The sequence below is a fragment of the Mobula birostris genome, chromosome 11, assembly GCF_030028105.1.
Source record: "Mobula birostris isolate sMobBir1 chromosome 11, sMobBir1.hap1, whole genome shotgun sequence".
In the NCBI taxonomy this organism is placed as follows: Eukaryota; Metazoa; Chordata; class Chondrichthyes; order Myliobatiformes; family Myliobatidae; genus Mobula; species Mobula birostris.
The window spans coordinates 4,229,928-4,245,193 of record NC_092380.1 but is presented as its reverse complement, the minus strand read 5'-3'; the positions used below and the strand labels follow the sequence as shown (position 1 = coordinate 4,245,193).

Below are 15,266 nucleotides of genomic sequence, written 5' to 3'. Positions count from 1 at the left end.
AACCTGCAGCTTTTGCTTACCCATGATTCCCTTACCTGAAACGCTATCATATGTAATGCTCCCATGGGGTGCTTTGATAAGCTTTTGCCACATTAAGGGTCCTACATAAAGAGAAGCCACTGTTATTGATGATTTTACCAGTGATGACCATAGGACTCGGGGGCAGAATCAGGCCATTTGGCCTATCATGTTTTCTCCACCATTCCATCATGACTGACTTAATGTCTCTCTCAACCCCTTTCTCCCTGTAACCTTTGACATTCTTACAAATCAAGAACCTATCAACCTCTGCTTTAAATATGCCCAATCTCTTAGCTTCCACAGCTGTTTGTGGCAATGAATTCCAGATTCACCGCCCTCTGGTTAAAAAATTTCCTCATCTCTGCAGTTTGTGTGTGTATAACATGACATTGTGAGTGATGATAAACCCAATTCTGACATATGGGTCTCTGTTGTGGACAGAGAGTGGGAAGGGGGCAGGGAGAGGGGAATCATGGATGGGACAAGGGGAAGGAGTGGGAAGCACCAGACAGACATTCTGCAATGATCAATAAACCACAATTGTTTGGAATCAAATGACTTTGCCTGGTGTCTCAAGATTGGATGCGTCTGCATCTGCTCCACCAACCTCTGGCACTCCTCCTCTGCCATCTGTCCCACACCCCTCCCACAGCGCTCTACACTCCTCTTTCCCCAACATCCGTTGCTCCTGGCAGCAGATTTACAAGCTTACACTCAGCTCCACTGACAAATACAGTGCTTTACAAAGGTCTTAGGCACCCCATATGTACTGTAAGCTTAGACTAAGAGTCGGTCTTGGGCAATCCTAGTTTGTCTGCCTCATCTACAAAACTTCCAACTATTTAGGAAATAAATAGGTGATGGAGGGGAAAGAACAGTGAGGGTTAGTAATGAGTAAATAGGGATGAGGTTTGTGCTAACGTGGTAACCGGGAACCGTAGACAAAGCTTCTAAGTGGAGACCTTGAATGCAGTAGTGATGATGTCCAAGGTTCAGGAGTTTCATTGATTACGTAATAGAGTGCACCCAATGTTTTAATAGAAAATTGGATTTACTGTTAGACCTATGGATAATCATTTTACTTTGTAGTCAGAACCTTGTCCATTACTTAAAGTCTTCCTGTAGCCACCATTCTGTTATCAAAAGATAATTTTACTGGTAATCTTGTCAACTGAATGTAATAGCTCTATTTGTGTGATGTATTTCTTATATGAAAATGTAGATGAGTGGTTTAGTAAGTTGCAAATGATATCAAGAGTGGTGGAGCTGTGGATAGTGTAGAAGACTGGCAAAGATTCAACATGATGTAGACCAGTTGCAGATATGGGCAAAGAAATGGCAGATGTAGTTCAACCCAGATAAATGGAAGGTGTTGCACCCTGTGAGGGCAAATGCAAGGAGACAGTACAGTGTTGCTGAGCAGAGAGATCTTAGGGTCTAAGTTCATAGCTCCATCAAAATGGCTACACGGGTAAATAGGGTGGTTAACGCAGCTTATGGAATGCTTGCTTTTATTAATCGAGACATTGAGTTAAAAAATCAAGAGATTATGTTGCAACTTTATAGAACTCTGGTTAGGGCATGTCTGAGTATTGCAAACAGTTTTGGTTACCCCACTGTAGGAAGGATATTGAGGCTTTGGAGAGGGTGCAGAAGAGGTTTACCAGGATGCTGCATGGTTTAGAGGGCATGTGCTATCATGAGAAGCTGGACAAACTTGAGCTGTTTTCTTTGGCGTGGCGGAGATCTGATAGAGGTTTATAAGATTATGAGAGGCAGAGACAGAGTAGACAGGGAGTATCTGTTTCCCAGGGTAGAAATGTCTAATACCAAAGGGCATGCATTGAAGGTGAAACAGGGGTAGGTTCAAAGGGGATGTGAGGGGTAATTTATTTAAAAATTTACTTATGTTTTTTTTTATACTCAGAGTGGTGGATGCCTGGACTGCGCTGCCTGTTACAGTGGTAGAGGCAAATACATTAGAGGCTTTTAAGACACATTTATATAGGCACATGGATGTGAGGAAGACAGAGGGATATGGACGTGGTGTAGGCAGGAGGGGTTAGTTTTCGGGAATTTTTGATTTACTTTTTTTTAGCTGGTTTGGCACTACACTGTGGATCAAAGGGCCTGTTCCTGTCCTGTCCTGAACTGTTCCATGTTCTAACCTGCAGGGATATGCATCTTGAATAAAAGAAATTGCAGTCAATACTCGTTGTTAGCCTGTACATAGTTAAGGTGTAAGACGAAGAATATTTCTCTCCTCGGGTGAATGAGGAAGCAAAGACCAAAGCCTGAAAGTGTCCAGACTGAAAGAGGTCCGTGGGTCTGAGCATAAAAGCTGTTTCAAAGTGTCTGCTCCAGAGCAGAGCAGATTCCTTCTGTGCTCTGTAATTTACTCAAAGTTACATTAAGTTTTTATTAGAAAACCCAAATAGGAAAGGTGAAGGTCGATATTTTCTCAGCATTGCACTATAATTGAGGTCTCTCACAGGAACAGGGCCAGGCCATTCGGCTCTTACAGCTACTTTACATTCTAATGTCATGGCTGATCTGCAACCCAGCTTCGCCTAACTGCCATTTGCTTCTGCTTACTGCATCATTTTGAAGTTATTACCAAAATCTCATCCAACGGTTATAACCGCAAACAACAGTCAATAACGCATTGGAATTTGTTAGGTTTAGCTGTGTGGGGACAGGTTCCCATCTGCAAAGGCAGCAAGCACTACCAACAACATACCACTTCTCAAGTACGGGTCATCCAGCTGTAAAATGGTAGTTAAGTCCCTAAAAAAAAAACCTTCTGTTATAGAAAGTCACATTATGACAGAGCAGGCTGCAATTGCCTACGGAGCACAGATTTAAAAGGGTTTTCCTGATCCCGGAGAGCTATGTTGGCTGGAGTCAGGGCTTCTTGCTTTAGTTCTACCTACGGTCACCCATGCCAAACAAGTCAAAGGGTTCTGATATGTTGAAGGAAATCCTGAACACCACCAGAAATGGAGGATCTTCCTTGCTGCCCTAAATGACCAGTGGCGTAATAGGGTGTAAGTAACCAGCACTGTGTCGTCTGAGTACCGTACCTTATTCATATTGAATTGACTTTATTTCCTACATCCTTAAATACGTGAGGAGTAAAAATCTTTACGTTACATCTGTCTGAATGTGCAAATTAGTTATTTGTAATAAATAGCTCATACAGTAAGTATACAACAGAACAGTTAATATAGATTAGAAATACAGTTGTGTCAGCATGAATTAATCAGTCTGACGGCCTGGTGGAAGAAGCTGTCCCGGAGTCTGTTGGTCCTGGCTTTAATGCTGCGGTACTGTTTCCCGGAGTTAACAGCTGGAACAGTTTGGGGTTGGGGTGACTCGAGTCCCCAATGATCCTGGATACTGTCTGGTTTAGAAAGCATGTAGGCTGAGTGAGCTGGGGCTTTCTTCTTTGGAGAGGAGGAGGACGAGAGGAGACTTACTACAGATGTACACAAAGCATAGGTCAAGTGGACAGCCAGATAATTTTTCCCAGGGTGGAAATAGTCAATACAAGGAGACACAACTATCAAGGGGGTGCAAGAAAAGTATGGGGAGGGCTTCAGAGGCAAGCTCTTTATAAAAACAACACATTGGAATGTGCTGTCAGGGATTGTGTAGAGACAGAAACATTAGGGACATTTAAGAGACTCAGATAAGCACAAAGGTGAAAGTAAAATGGAAAGCTACATAGGAGGGAAGGGCCAGATTGATCTTGTAGCAGTAGGTTAAAGGGTCAGAACAACACTGTGGGCTGAAGGGCCTGCACTGTACAGTTGTACATTTTATCTTTTAATCCATCAATTGAATTATAACAAATTTACATTAAGAAAACACAGGTTCTTACAGAACTACCTGCCCTTGGGCCACAGACACCAGCCTAAAGCATTCATTAGAACACTTGCAAATACTACTCCATTATATATAGACCCTGTATGCAGCAACAGGAAACAGAAATGAAATGAGGGCGCTGGTGTTTTACATACCAGAACATCAGTGCTGGCAATGGAGCTGAGCTTCAGGTACTCCACAGCCCGCTGCTGTAGCTCCACGTCAGAGTTCCGGAGCTGGCTGTCACTGCGCAGCACATCCTGGATGGTGGCCTTGGTCTCGGGGAAGAGGTTGACAAACTTGATGTACGAGGAGAGCAGAAGGGCACGAGTCGGCACACTGCACAAGTGGAACTTGGAATGAAGCAAGTTGAACTGAACCAAGGGGCTGAAAGATCGGGAAAGAAAGGGGAGAGAATAAATTAAATACGTCACAATAATCATACACAGTGACTTAGACATCGATTTCTTGAACTTCAGGTAACTGCCCCTCTTCTCTTCCCATTTCCCCTTACTCACCTTATCTGCCCACTACCTCCATCGAGTGCTCCTCCCCTTTCTTTTATTCCATGGCCTTCTGTCCTCTATCAGATTCCCCCTTCTGCAGCCCTTTATCTCTTTCACCAATCAACTTCCCAGCTCTTTACCTCACCCCTACCTCAGTTTCACCTGTCACCTTGTACTACTTCCTCCCCTCCCCCCACCTTCTTATTCTGACTTCTCGTCTCTTTTTTCCAGACCTGATGAAGTGTCTCAGCCCGAAATCCTGACTGTTTACTCTTTTCATAAATGCTGCCTGGCCTGCTGAGATCCTCCAGCATTTTGTGTGTGTCACAGTGACGAGTCAGGAAAGGACTTGCTGGTGAACTATACATCTCTGACACCTTGAGTGTCTTCACCCTTGACAAGGCCTTGACCAAGAGCATGTGCCTCCCAAATTGTAGACCACCAGTCTCAAAACTCCTCCATCATTCAGAATTGAAAATAAAGTGCTGTCCCTTTGTGGTCACTGGGGTAAAGTCCTGGAATTCCCTAGCCAAAAGGGACTGAGGTTGCTCAAGGTGACAGCATTCTGCCACCTTCAAGGAGCTAACTTGTGAATGGGCCATATAGGGTGATATGGTGGCACAGTAGTCTGTGTAATGCTACTACAGCGTCAGTGACCCGGGTTCAAATCTGCCACTGTCTGTAAGGAGTTTGCACATTCTCCCCGTGACCACGTGGGTTTCCTCGGGTATTCCAGTCTCCTCCCACTGTCCAAAGATGTACGGCTCTGGGCCTCTACTCACTGGAATCAAGAAAAATGAGGGGTGACCCCATTGAAATCTATTGAATGTTGAAAGGCCTCGATAGAGTGCATGCAGAGAGGGGGTTTCCTACGGTGGGAGAGTCTAAGACCAGAGGACACTGCATGGAATGGAGATGAGGATGAATTTCTTCAGGTATATAAGTGTAAAAGAGGCAAGGGAGGACTCTGGACTGTTGGAAAATGATGCTGGAGAGGTAGTAATGGGCAACAACGAAATGGTGGATGAACTGACTAAGTATTTTGCATCAGTCTTCACTGTGGAAGATGCTAGCAGTATGGTGGAAGTTCCAGGTGTCAGGGGGCATGAAGTGTGTGAAGTTACCATAGAGAGAAGGTTCTTGGGAAACTGAAAGGTCTGAAGGTAGATAAGTCACCTGGACCAGATGATGTACACCCCAGGGTTCTGAAAGAGGTGGCTAAAGAGATCGTGGAGGCATTAGTAACGATCTTTCAAGAATCACTAGATTCTGGAATGGTTCCAGAAGACTGGAAAATTGCAAATGTCACTCCATTCTTCCAGAAGGGAAAAAGACAGAAGGAAGGAAACTATAGGCCGGATAGTCTGACCTCTGTGGTTGGAATAATGTTGGGAGTTGATTATTAAGGATGGAATCTCAGGGTACTTAGAGGCACATGATAAAATAGGCCGCAGTCAGCGCTGTTTCCTCAAGGGACAATTTTGCCCGACAAATCTGTTAGAACAAGCGGGATAGACAAAGGAGAATCGGTTGATACTGTGCAATTGGATTTTCAGAAGTGCCACACATGAGACCGCTTAACAAACTACGAGCCGATGGTGTTACAGGAAAGTTTCTAGCATGAATAAAGCAGTAGCTGAGTGGCAGGAGGCGAAGAGTGGGAATAAAGGGGGCCTTTTCTGGTTGGCTGCTGGTGACTATTGGTGTTCCACAGGGGTCTGCACTGGGACAGCCTCTTTTTTACATTATATGCCAATGATTTGGATGATGGAATTATGACTTTGTTGCAAAGTTTGTAGATGATATGAAGATAGGTAGGGGGCAGGTAGTTTTGAGGAAGTAGAGAGGTTACAGAAGGACTCAGACAGATTAGGAGAATGGGCAAGGAAATGGCCGATGAAATACAGTGTCGGGAAGTGCATGGTCATGCACTTTGGTAGAAGGAATTAAAGGGTTGACTATTTTCTAGATGGAGAGAAAACACAAGAACTGAGACATTAAGGGACTTGGGAATTCTTGCGCAGGATTTCCTAAAAGTTAATTTGCAGGTCGAGTCTGTGGTGAGAAAGGCAAATACATATGTTAGCATTTATTTCAAGAGGACTAGAATATCAAAAGCTAGGATGTAATATTGAAACTTTATAAAACACTAGTGAGGCCTCACTTGGAGTATTGCGAGCAAGTCTGGGCCCCTTATCTTGGAAAGGATGTGCTAAAACTGGATGGTTCAAGGGAGGTTCAGAAAAATGATTCCAGGATTGAACGGCTTGTCCGAAAAGAGCATCTGATTGCTCCAGCCCTGTATTCACTAGAATTCAGAAGAATGAGGGGTGACCTCATTGAAATCTATCAAATTAGGCAAGGCCTCAATAGAGTGGATGTGGACAGGACACTTCCTTTGGTGGGAGAGTTTAAGACCAGAGGACACAGCCTCAGAAGAGGGGAGTCTTTTTAGAATGGAGACGAGGGGGAATTTCTTTAGCCAGAGGGTGGTGAATCTGTGGAATTCTTTGCCCTAGGCAACTGTGGATGGCCAAGCCATTGGGTATATTTAAGGCAAAGGTTGATAGATTCTTGATTTGTCAGGGCATGAAGGGATATGCGGAGAGGCGGGAGATTAGGGCAGAGGGGTGAAATATATTAGCAATGATGAAATGGCGATAGGCCAAATGGCTTAATTCTGCTCCTATATCTTATGGCATTTTAGATTAGTAGGTTAATTGGTCACATGGGTGTAACTGGGTAGTGCAGGCTCTTTGGTTTGGAGGGGTCTGTTACCGTCCTGTGTCTCTAAAATAAAAAATAAATAAGCTGCTAGCAACTGCCATAAGCACAAAATGATGTTATAAAAATCAGAATGGTATGGCAAAGAAACGAGTCCTTCAGCCCAGCATATCTATGCCGACCTTTATGTCTACCTAGAGAATTGGAATTTGGTATTATTGTCAGATGTACTGAGATACAGTGAAAAGTTTGTCTTGCTTACTGTTCGTACAGATCAGGTCATTACACAGTGCATTGAGGTAGAACAAGGTAAAACAGTAACAACGCAGACACTAGAGTCTGTAGATACTGAAATCTGGAGCAACACTCAAAATGGTGTGAGGAACCCAGCAGATCAGGCAGCATCTATGCAAGGAAATGGACTGAAGAAGGGTCTCGTCCTGAAAACTCAATGATCTATTTCCTTTTGTCGATATTGCCTGATCTACTAAGTTCCTCTAGCATTTTGGAGAATTTTGCCGATCTTCATAAGTCTTATTTCAAAGGGCATGTGGTTGTGCAGTTGACGGGTAAATGTGCAAGGCAGCTGGAGTGACAGTAATCCCAGGACTCAGTCAGGGGTAGCTGATCGAGAAGCAATCGCTAGGAAGTGTTAAAGGGCCACTGCACACATTATTCCCACAGGATGCATTTGCCAGGGGTGAGGTCAGCTCGATCATGGGCACTAGCCTCCCCAACATCCAGAACATCTTCCAGGGAGTGATGCCTCAATAAAAGTGGCCACCATCATGAAAGACGCTCATCACCCAGGCCATACCCCTCTCTTCTCATTGCTACCAGCAGGGAGAAGGTGCAGAAGCCTGAAGGCACACACTCAACAATTCAGGAACAGCCTCTTCCCTTCTGCCATCAGATTTCTGAATGGACATTGAACCTGTGAATATTGCCTCACTACTTCCCCTCCCACTTTTGGCAATACTTATTTAACTTTGTTAATATATATATTGACTGTAATTCAGTTTTTGTTATGAATTGCATTGTACTGTTGCCGCTGAACAACAAATTTCACAAAATTAAATCGTTCACGATCGAAGAAGGGTTCTGCCTGATACACAGGACAATGGGAACTGGCAGTACAGCATCAACATAGTAACACTGGACCAGAACTTTCTGTTAATCAGACCATAAGACATGGGAGCACAATTAGGCCATTTGGCCCATCAGGTGTGCTCCGCATTCTAGCATGACTGATTTATTACCCATCTCAGCCCCATTCTCCTGCCTTCTCCCTGTAACCTTTGACACCCTTACTAATCAAGAATCTCTCAATCTCCGCTTTAAATATACCCAATGACTTGGCCTCCACAGCCAAGTTCACCTACGATCTCTTTCTGTTTCATAGGTGAACATGTATACTGGGTGAGGACAAAACGCCACCAATGTCTCTCTAGGTGCTGTGTAAAGCAACACAATATTATCACAATCGTTAATTAGCCACTCCTCCAACAGGACCACAACCTCGTCACTGGGTTTGGAGGCTTGTGTGCCTCAATGACCCAGACAGCTATGCTGACTAGAGTCAGGGCTTTGTGCTTTGACTCTTGGTGGGGTCACCCATGCCAAACAGGTCAAAGGGTAGAGGCCAGACTAAGAGTGGAGCATCCGTCCCCCAATTCTGGGGGTTCAGCTCAGGGCTAACAACCCTGATAGGCAAAACAAAATTGTTACGGAAACGGCAATGAAGCACCCTTCTACATTGGAATGTGGCAGTATTCCTGACTCTCCACCCGGGACTTGCATGACCAACAGCAGTAAAAACCGAGAGGAAGCTACTGGCACGATGAAGAAATCAGAATCAGGTTTAATATCACGGGCACACTCGTGAGATTTGTTGTCTTTGTGACAGCAGTATGTTGCAATACACAAGAGAAAAATGGAATTATCATATATTATATTTAATATATACAGTAAATATATATATATTAAATAATTAAATTAAAAAGTAGCGCAAAAATAGAAATAAAAGAAAGTAGTGAGGTAGTGTTCATGGGTTCAATGGCAGAGGGGAAGAAGCTGTTCCTGAATCGCTGAGTGTGTGCCTTCAGGCTTCTGCACCTCCTTCCTGATGGTAGCAATGGGAAGAGGGCATGTCCTGAGTGATGGGGGTCCTTAACGATAGACACCACCTTTTTGAGGTGTTGCTCCTTGATGTCCTGGATACTACAGACATGCCCACAGTGCCCATGATGGAGCTGACCAAGTTTACAACTCTGCAGTTTATTTTGATCCTGTGCAATAGCCCTCCCCTGCCCTCCATACCAGCTGGCGATGCAGCCAGTTAGAATGCTCTCTACTGTACACTGGTAGAAGCCCTGAACTAGAGATGGAGAACCTTCACTGCTGTCCTAAATGCCACCGGCGTAATGGGCAGCAAGTTAGTTAGCCAATATAATCTGAACTAGGGAAAAATCTAAACAACTTGCACGTCAGCCATTACACTCTTTGTGTGGTGATCACTGGCGATAGGAAAAAAACCAATCGCTCAGTGATGTTGTGGCAATAGGCTTCCCACATAAAAACAAAAACAATACAATGATGTGGGGAAACAAAATACAGATGAGTCACCATCACTAGAGAAATTTTGCAGCATGTACCCTTGTTCACAATAAGGAGAAAGAGATGCAAAATGATTGACTGCCAAAGTGGAAACCAGAGTGGACAATCTAGCTATGGGACACAGATCATGACTTGGGTTTGGAAGCAAAGCACCGCAGATGCTGGAAATCTGAAATAAAAACAAAAACTCACGACAGAAACTCGAGAGAAGTAAGAGCACTTAAGATAATTTGAAGGGTAGTACTAACACCCCCAAGTCCTGTATAACAGCTGTGGCTCAGATGTACAAATCATTATTTTCATTTCAGAAAGCCATATCAACTATCAAAAATAATGGTATTTTTTGTTAACTTTTATCTTTAAAAGATGGATTCTAACATTTATCTGGAAGCAACTGATCTAGAGCACCCATTTTCCCTCTCTCCTTTAGATGCTGCCTTCCATTCTATTGGGAACGCTCCAGAACCTGGAGGCTTCATTAGTCGGGGGGGGGGGCGGGGGCGGGGATTGAATTCAACAGCATGAAGTAAAGTTGCAGCTTTATAAAATGCTGGTTAGACCACACTTGGAATACTGTGCTCAGTTCTGGTCGCCTCATTATAGGAAGGATGTGGAAGCTTTAGGGAGGGTGCAGAGATTTACCAGGATGCTGCCTGCATTAGAAAGCATGTCTTATGAGGACAAGTTGAACGAGCTAGGGCTTTTCACTAAGGAGTGAGAGGTGGACTTGATAGAGGTGTATGAGATAATTAAGATGTATTGATCACCTGGATAGCCAGATACATTTTCCAAGGGCAAAAATGGCTAATAAAAAAAGGCATAATTTTTAAGATGGTTGGAGGAAGATACAAGGGGATGTCAGAGATGTTCTTTACACAAAATGTGGTGATACTTTATTTATTTTTTATTGAGATACAGCATGGTACAGGCCTTTCCAGCCCTCTGAACCGCACTGCCCAGCAATCCCACCATTTAATCCTAGCCTAATCAAGGGACAATTTACACTGACCGATTAACCTACTGTACATCTTTGGACTGTGGGAGGAAACCAGAGCATCCAAAGGAATCTCACTCATTCCACAGGAAGGACGTACTGACTTCTCAGAGGGGTCAGAATTGAAATCTAAACTCTCGACGCCTCGAGCTGCAATAGCATCGCGCTAACTGCTACACCACTGTGTGTGGGAGAGATTATACCTTTCATGCAAATCCAACTCGAGAAGCTAAAAGGAAATTCGTCTTTTTCCAATAAGCATATCTAGTTTAAAACATGGTGGATACCATCATATTACAGAAAGAGTAAAATAGCAACTCAATTTGTACATAGTCCGAAAGGAAGGCAGAAGGTGTTCTTAGAGCTGAGGACGAAGGGGATATTATTCTTTCAAATATGTCACACATTGTGCAGAATGAGACGTACAACTCACCAGTAATGAGCAAGGTTTCTGGCACAGATACAGAGAGTGGGTCACAGAACTCAGTGAGGGAAACAATCAGCTTTTGACAGGATATTGACAACACTCTAATGATGACTTTATGCCAAGTCACAGTGCTGCAGAGAAACAGCAAGACAAGCCCTGGCTAACTTCAAAACAGTGCTAATAACCACATTCTCAGAAGGATATGCTCATCTTAATACAAGTGACTGGCCAGCTCTTTTAAACACAAGAGATTCTGCAGATGCTGGAAATCCAGATCAACACACTTGCAAAATGCTGGAGGAACTCAGCAGGTCAGGCAGCATCCTGGAGTGGAATAAACAGTTGGCATTTAATATCAGGATGAACTGTCCTAATGGAAGGTCTTGGTTTGAAACATTGACATTTATTCCTCCCCACAGATGCTGCCTGACCTGCTGAGCTCCTCTGGCATTTTGTGTGTTACTCTGGCCATCTGCTTTACCTTGTTTGCTCACCTGGATCGTGGATCACCAGCAATCAGATTTCCAAATTCTCCTAGAATATATCCACCAACTTTCACCATGTTCTCATGACAGGCTGGGGCCTGGAGTGCCTTAAAAACAAAATGCAAAGTAGATTAATATAGAAAGAATAGGAGGAAGCAGTTTTCAAAACACTCCTTCCCACTTTTACTAAATTTGGGACAGCACAATGGTACAATCGCAGAGCTATTGCCTCAACTTCTGCAGTCTGGGTTCAATTCTGACCTCCAGTGCTGTCAATGTGGAGTTTGCATGATGCCCTCCCCAAAACAGATGCCCTCAGATTTGTGTGGGTGTCCTTCTCAAATGTAGGCACTCCCAAATTTCCACGGCTGCTCTTCCCAAATGTGGGTACTCCCAGATTTATCCATCCCAGTTCCTTGGATGCCATGGGGTTTTAGATTTTCTGATCAGTCTGCCATGAAGGATTGCATGATTCTTAGTAAACTTATTTTTAACTATTTACAGAGAGAGAGAGAGAGAGACACACAGACAGACAGAGAGACAGAGAGACGCCCTTCAACTACGCAGTTGTTGATGTTCATCTCTGGGAGTGCTCGTGTTCACAATAGGCCCTTTGTCCACACGTCTCGGTCCTGATTGGCACTGAGGCTGTCACTTCAACTGGTGATGAAACGTCTGCAAGCTCAGCATATACCACAACATCAAATGCCTCAACCAGAGCTACCAATATTCACTACCATCCCAAAACTCTATACTCAGTACTATAAACTACCAGGTTAATATACTTGATGTACCATAACACAAGCAATCGAATAATTGTGCAAAGTCTTAATATTAAAAATTATTTATGCAGCAAAAAGGGAAAATGTTAACTAATTCATTAACTAATATTCATTAACATAACACTTTCCAAGCCACTTTACATATTGTCTTGTAGACAGATGTTATAACATTTAGACAGAAAGCAGGCTTCAGAAGATGAAGTTTATTGTCATCTGACTGTACACATATATAATCAAACAAAACAATGTTCCTCCGGACCATGATGCACACACAAAGCACATATCACACGTACCTTCATAGACACTTCCTGAGTAGGAGTGGACTATGTTGAACCAGATCATTTTAGTCAAGTGTGACTGACTAGGTTTGCTTTTAGAAGTTAAATATAAGTAAAATTAGGAGGGGCCTAGTTGGATTTCCCTTTGTGATGTGGTCAATAATTACAGGCAGATTTAAAGTAGTTAGTTGAAATAATAGATGAGAGTTGAGGACTATTTTCCCACCACCTCAAGAGTGGTGGGGCATCTGGAATTCAGTGACTGAGAGGATGTGAAGGCAGAAGCCCTTCTCATACATCTAGATGGACACCCAAAGTGCCAAAACTTAAAAGCTAAGGACAAGGAATTAGGAGGAAGAGATGGTCCAAATTCATAAATATGACATGTATGATGTGGAAAATGGTTTATTTTGGTGTTATTAACAACTCAAAGAGTTGTTGATTTCTTTCAGAATTTCAGGTCAGATACTTACCTCAAACACAGTCTTTGCGGCATAGCCTTGGACGTCGTCACGGTTAATAACAATCTGAATAACTCGGTACCACACCTCCTCGCTGACATAGTCCCCTGCAATGCGGATGAGGTTCAGGATGGTGTCGACGTACCATGTGTAATCCACGGCATACTTTTCTGCTAGGATTGCCACCTTCAACACCTGATACAAACAGAGCAAGTGGTTATTTTCTCAAACTCCAGAGGGTGTACCGAGCACACGAAGCACGACCATCATTTCTGTGGTCCATTCCAAAACCAAGCAAGTCAATAGTTCGGTGCCTCTGCTACTTAATGCAGAGTCTGCATTGTTCTATCAGTGTGCTTGACCCAGATGCACTGCAGCCACTTGCCGGCACTGTACAATCCCATTACCAATCCTTCATTTTGCCCAGGTGCTTTCTTGCCTCCTTCCCTCATACCTGCTAGCTGGCTCTTTCTCAGGTAAACCAAAGACATGTTTAACTGATAACTTGGCTTGGTAATCAAGTTTGTGCATCACATAAAGATAAGGTTGAAAAGTTTAAGGGGAACATGAGGTGAAACTTCTTCACTCAGAGGGTTGAGAGAGTCTGGAATGAGCTGCCAGCAGGAGTGGTGCATACAAGATCAATTTCAACATTTAAGAGTAGGCTTAATAGGTACATGGATGGTAGGGGTATGGAGGAGGGCTATGGTCCCAGTGCAGATCGATGGGAGTAGGCAGCTAAATTGGTTCGGTACGGACTAGATGGACCAAAGGGCCTGTTTCTGCACTGTACTTTTCTAGGACTATGACTCCAAGTGGAGTATGCAGAAGGACATCGAAAGATGCGGCACGGTATTGGTTAGCACAACACTTTACGATACAGGCAACCTGGGTTCAATTCCTACCGTTGCCTGTCTCCCCACGACTGCGTCCAGGTTTCTTCCGGGTGCTCTAGTTTCCTACCACAGTCCAAAAACGTGCTGGTTGATAGGTTAATTGACCATTGTAAATTGTCCTGAGATGAGGCTAGTATTAAATCAGGGATTGCTGAGCAGTGTGGCTCGATGGGCCAACTCCACACAGTAGATCAATCAATAAATAAATAAACTAGAAGAGAGTGGGGAAATAAGCTGCAGATAGAATACTATATAGAAACATAGAAAATAGGTGCAGGAGTAGGCTATTTGGCCCTTCGAGCCTGCACCGCCATTCAGTATGATCATGGCTGATCATCCAACTCAGAACCCTGTACTTGCCTTCTCTCCATACCCCCGATCCCTTTAGCCACAAGGGCCTTATCTAACTCCCTCTTAAATATAGCCAATGAACTGGCCTCAACTGTTTCCTGTGGCAGAGAATTCCACAGATTCACCACTCTCTGTGTGAAGAAGTTTTTCCTCCTCTCAGTCCTAAAAGGCTTCCCTTCTATCCTTAAACTGTGACCCCTCGTTCTGGACTTCCCCAACATCGGGAACAATCTTCCTGCATCTAGCCTGTCCAATCCTTTTAGGATTTTATACGTTTCAATAACAGCCCCCCTCAATCTTCTAAATTCCAGAGAGTATAAAAGTCTAATGGAAGTCATATGAAAGTCCTGCCATCCCAGGAATCAATCTGGTGAACCTTCTTTGTACTCCCTCTATGGCAAGGATATCTTTCCTCAGATTAGGGGACCAAAATTGCACACGATACTCCAGGTGTGGTCTCACCAAGGCCTTGTACAACTGCAGTAGTACCTCTCTGCTCCTGTACTCAAACCCTCTTGCTATGAATGCCAGCATACCATTCACCTTTTTCAGTGCCTGCTGTACCTGCATGCCCACTTTCAATGACTGGTGTATAATGACACCCAGATCTCATTGCACCTCCCCTTTTCCTAATCAGCCACCATTCAGATAATAATCTGTTTTCCTGTTCACGCCACCAAAGTGGATAACTTCACATTTATCCACATTAAATTGCATCTGCCATGAATTTGCCCACACACCTAACCTATCTAAGTCACCCTGCATCCTCTTAGCATCCTCCTCACAGCTAACACTGCCGCCCAGCTTCGTGTCATCCGCAAACTTGGAGATGCTGCATTTAATCCCCTCATCCAAGTC

The 15,266-nt window shown here is 43.8% G+C and overlaps 1 protein-coding gene across 1 annotated transcript in view; it reads right to left on the bottom strand.

Moving 5' to 3' along the window:
* Nucleotides 1-15,266, bottom strand: part of ap2a1 (adaptor related protein complex 2 subunit alpha 1) — a 102,108-nt gene that overhangs the window by 34,108 nt on the left and 52,734 nt on the right. The window contains exons 11-13 of the mRNA XM_072271514.1: nucleotides 13,174-13,356; nucleotides 11,650-11,747; nucleotides 4,044-4,275 (exon numbers count right to left, since the gene is read on the bottom strand). Coding sequence (XP_072127615.1) covers nucleotides 4,044-4,275; nucleotides 11,650-11,747; nucleotides 13,174-13,356 — 513 coding nt within the window. The remainder of the gene's footprint in view (nucleotides 1-4,043; nucleotides 4,276-11,649; nucleotides 11,748-13,173; nucleotides 13,357-15,266) is intronic.